Below are 4,469 nucleotides of genomic sequence, written 5' to 3' on the forward strand. Positions count from 1 at the left end.
ACGCTCACACTGCCGTCCATCCATCCATTTTCTACCGCTCATTCCCTTTCGGGGTCGCGGGGGGCGCTGGCGCCTATCTCAGCTACAATCGGGCAGAAGGCGGGGTACACCCTGGACAAGTCGCCACCTCATCGCAGGGCCAACACAGATAGACAGACAACATTCACATTCACATTCACACACTAGGGCCAATTTAGTGTTGCCAATCAACCTATCCCCAGGTGCATGTCTTTGGAGGTGGGAGGAAGCCGGAGTACCCGGAGGGAACCCACGCATTCACGGGGAGAACATGCAAACTCCACACAGAAAGATCCCAAGCCTGGATTTGAACCCAGGACTGCAGGACCTTCGTATTGTGAGGCAGATGCACTAACCCCTCTGCCACCGTGAAGCCCGCCCGGAGCCCCGGGCGGGCTTCACGGTGGCAGAGGGGTTAGTGAGGACTTCTAGTCCTTCACTATCAATATCTTGAGTCACGAATCTTTCATCCTCGCTCAAATTAATGGGGAAATTGTCGCTTTCTCGGTCCGAATTGCTCTTACTGCTGGTGGCTCCCATTATAAACAATGTGAATATGTGTGGAGCCCTGCAACTCGTGACGTCACGCGCACATACTTCCGGTAAAGGCAGGGCTTTTTTATTAAGTTGCGAACTTTATCGTCGATGTTCTCTACTAAATCCTTTCAGCAAAAATATGGCAATATCGCGAAATGATCAAGTATGACACATAGAATGGACCTGCTATCCCCGTTTAAATAAGAAAATATCATTTCAGTGGGCCTTTGAAATTTAAGACATAAAAGCCGCTCTTTGTTCATTTTGGAGTGTTGGAATAAGACGATGTATGACTGTTTTTTTAAACTCTTGTAGCAGTGAGTGTGACCAGCAGGGAGAGACAGAGAGATAGATAGAGAGACATAGGGAAAAAGAGAGAGAGGTGAAAGAGGCTTTCTAGTGTGAAGTGGCTGAGCCTTTTTCCCCCCACTGTTGTGCATTCAAGGCAGCAGCAGCTTCAGTACCAGCCTGCACTCCGCCGGATACACTTCACCAGAGAGCCGCTACATGCTCCACAGCCTGACGTCTTCTAAACAGACGAAAAGAAGGGGAGTCGTTTTTTTTTTTGTTTTGTTTTGTTTTGTTTTGCTAGAGTGGGATTTTGTACCTCGCCTGCTTCGTAAGAGGATTTAACTGCCAAATGTTTGCACCGCGACGACGGGAGAGTAGCGGGCTGCTCCTGCTACTGGCGACCCTGGCAGGACTGCAGGTAACCTGAACGCAACATTTGGCTTTTTGGGGTTTGAAAAACACAAAAATGTCTTTCCAACTTATTTTCAAAATGCACACAACGATGCTCGAACGACCGTTATTAACCCCTTTCATGTCTCTGCAAACTACCCGGTGTCGACGCTCGTCGCATACATTTCATTTTTAATTCCTACTATCAAGTGCTTATTTGCTTATTTTTAAATGTTGTTTATTTGATATGCATTCCACATTGCTCAGAGTTGATTGCATTAGTGTTAAAGACGTTCCTCCTCATCAAATATTGCCACAAAAAACGTTAAAAAGCGAATATCAACTAGAAAAGCACAGATATTGTGCCTATACTCATTGTGGTGCAAGGATTTTCAGTTTCTAAAATAAAAAGTACATTGTTACCGTTTTATTGCCTACAGTTGAAAAGCCATAAAAAGGAGTAGGAAGAACCAGAGATAATTTGATCAGAATTAGAACTTGTTTGGTTTACCATGTTCTAGTTCAGTGATATCACTGGCATTATTTGATTCATTATTTAAAGGGGAACTGCATTTTTGAGGGGGGGGGGGGAGATTTTGCCCATCATTCTCAATCCTTTTGTTAAAGTTAAAGTCCCAATGATTGTCACACACACTAGGTGTGGTGAGATTATCCTCAGGAGGTGAGGGGAGCAGTGAGCAGCAGTGGTGGCCGCGCCCGGGAATCATTTTCGGTGATTCAACCCCCAATTCCAACCCTTGATGCTGAGTGCCAAACAGGGAGGTAATGGATCCCATATTTATAGTCTTTGGTATGACTCGGGCAAGGTTTGAACTCACGACCTACCGATCTCAGGGCGGACACTCTAACCACTAGGCCACTGAGCAGGTATGTCAGACAAGCACACATATGTACTTCTTTATTTGAAATAAATGCAATCTAAAGTTCGCTTACAATGGAGCCTATGGAAGTCGCGCTTTTCTGCCCATAACGCCCTTAAAAAAACATACAAACACCTCCATTAAAGTTTCATATACATACTGTCAAAATGTGTGACGGAACAGGCACATTTAAAATAAGATTTATTAGTTACATATTCTGCTCATTTCAAGCATACACGGCACATTATTTTTAAATATCCGTCATGACTGTTTTTTTTCACTCAACATCACTGATTACTGCTCACTGCAGAATTCCGGACAACAGGACGTAATATGACCACTTACTGTACAATGTCTGCGGTCATTAGGATGCCGACTGCTAGGCTGTTCATATATTCCCTTTTAGATTAAATATTATTCATAAATCTCGCGAAGAAAAGACGGATGGAACCAAGCGTATTTTCTTGTCGTTTTCGACATTTACGGGAAACCACTGACAAGCTGATCATGTCGAAATGAACACACAGGCTCGTGATCACGACGCCGCTACGGTTTGTTCGTTAGTGCTTATCACAACAATATCACTAATATTTGGGCACAAAATGTAAACACGTAATTTTTGGCAGATTTTAGGTGTTTTTAAAAAAAAATTTATGGGCAAAATAGAGGACTTTCCATTGACTACAATGCAAAAAACAATAAAAAAATACATCCGTCTTTATGTCTTTCACAATGATTGTAAACGATAGGCAAAATTCCAAAAAAGGTGAAGTTCCTCTTTAGGTGTTTTATTTTCTATGTTCAAACACTGTTTTACCGTTTAAACTGTGTGTAATGTTACAGTGTACAAAAATGTTGAAACATTTTGTTGGATAAAAGTTTTAATGAATACTTGTCCTAATGTTGTTCATTGTGCTGATTCTGGGACAGCAAAGTATTTTCTTGGGTGGTACTAGTTAACATATAGCTATCATACTGAGAACCAGCACTTGTCTTTTGGCCTTTTTCGTCGGAGTTACACATTTGGGAAACAAATTAGACATGTTATGCTAAACACTCTAACGTCCAGAGTAGAGGACACTAGCACTGCAGAATTTTCAGTTTTTTAAGATAGTTTTTTTTATGTTCAGTTCAATCACACCTTATTAATAAGAACATTACAGTAGAAAAAATTGTTTGGTTTTGCACATTTGTACATTGCACATAAAGAGTTTAAAAGCCCTAAAAAGAAGTTGGAAGAAGCAGAGCATATTTAATGCTAACTTGCTCAGACTTCCAACTTTACCGCTTTTTATTACTAATATCTCTACAGTACCACTTGTGTACATGCAGGATTTTTCAGTTTTCGAGGTAGTTTTGTTTAGTTCAGTTCAAACACGCATTAGCAAATTACAATAAGGAACCCACTTTGGTTATGTTACATTTGCGTAGTTCAGCTGCCCCAAAAAGGCGTACAAAGAAGCAAGAGTTTATGTCATGCTAACTTGCACAGACTTACAATTTTACATATTCCTAGTAAACTAATAGCAATCCTGCTGAGAACCAGCTTTTGCTTTTATTGCCTCTATTGTCAGAGTTACACATTTCGGGGAAAAAAATCACCCTGTAATGCAAAACAGGAATGTTCACTGCAGAAGACAACAACTCTAAAACAAAATACATGATACTTGAACCCTTAGATAATACAATTATTATCTATTTGTAATTACATTTGAATACAATGTTCCTTCTTTTAACCTAATCTTTTACTGCAGTGATAAGGTTGTCTTGGGGTAAAAAAAAAAGTTACAATATTAGGAGAATACAGTAGTCATGTTACAAGTCTACAGCTACGTTACCAAGAAAAACTTCATAATGTTACAAAGAATTCAATGAGAGCAAGACTAAAAAGCCACAATTTTAACGCAAATTACTTTCTCTTTTTTAAAGAAATTGTTCTGTAATGTTCACACAGGAGTATTAAACACAACTTTTATGACAAAACAATGTTACGATTTAAATTATTTTCTGAGGTGATACATTTCCAGCTCCATGCCGCCCTAATTCCATTTTTTATCTGAATTCCTTAGACTAAGAAATAGCAACAATGTTTTGTTTTATATTTGTGTATTTAGATGAATGCGGAGGTTGTGTACTAGATAGACATGTAGGATTAGTAGTTTGCTGCTTAATTCTGTGTGGGAACGCTCCCTAATACCGAGAAACAAGTGCACTCTGCTTCCCTGATACCTTCTTTATCATCTTCATGACTCATTTCAAGTGCGGAGGCATCCAAATTCCATTAAAATCCACAGTTTGTCATTGTGAAATCGCTAGCTTCTTTTCCAAATGTGCGACTTTGGGTGTTTTGTA

General features: G+C 40.1%; 1 protein-coding gene across 1 annotated transcript in view; it reads left to right on the plus strand.

Annotated features, from left to right (window-relative positions):
• The first annotated feature begins 985 nt into the window (after positions 1–985).
• Positions 986–4,469, plus strand: part of cdh2 (cadherin 2, type 1, N-cadherin (neuronal)) — a 127,447-nt gene continuing 123,963 nt past the window's right edge. Inside the window, exon 1 of the mRNA XM_061920283.1 lies at positions 986–1,264. Within this exon, the coding sequence (XP_061776267.1) occupies positions 1,196–1,264 (69 nt within the window). The 5' untranslated portion in view covers positions 986–1,195. The remainder of the gene's footprint in view (positions 1,265–4,469) is intronic.

The sequence above is a fragment of the Nerophis ophidion genome, linkage group LG14, assembly GCF_033978795.1.
Source record: "Nerophis ophidion isolate RoL-2023_Sa linkage group LG14, RoL_Noph_v1.0, whole genome shotgun sequence".
Lineage (NCBI taxonomy): Eukaryota > Metazoa > Chordata > Actinopteri > Syngnathiformes > Syngnathidae > Nerophis > Nerophis ophidion.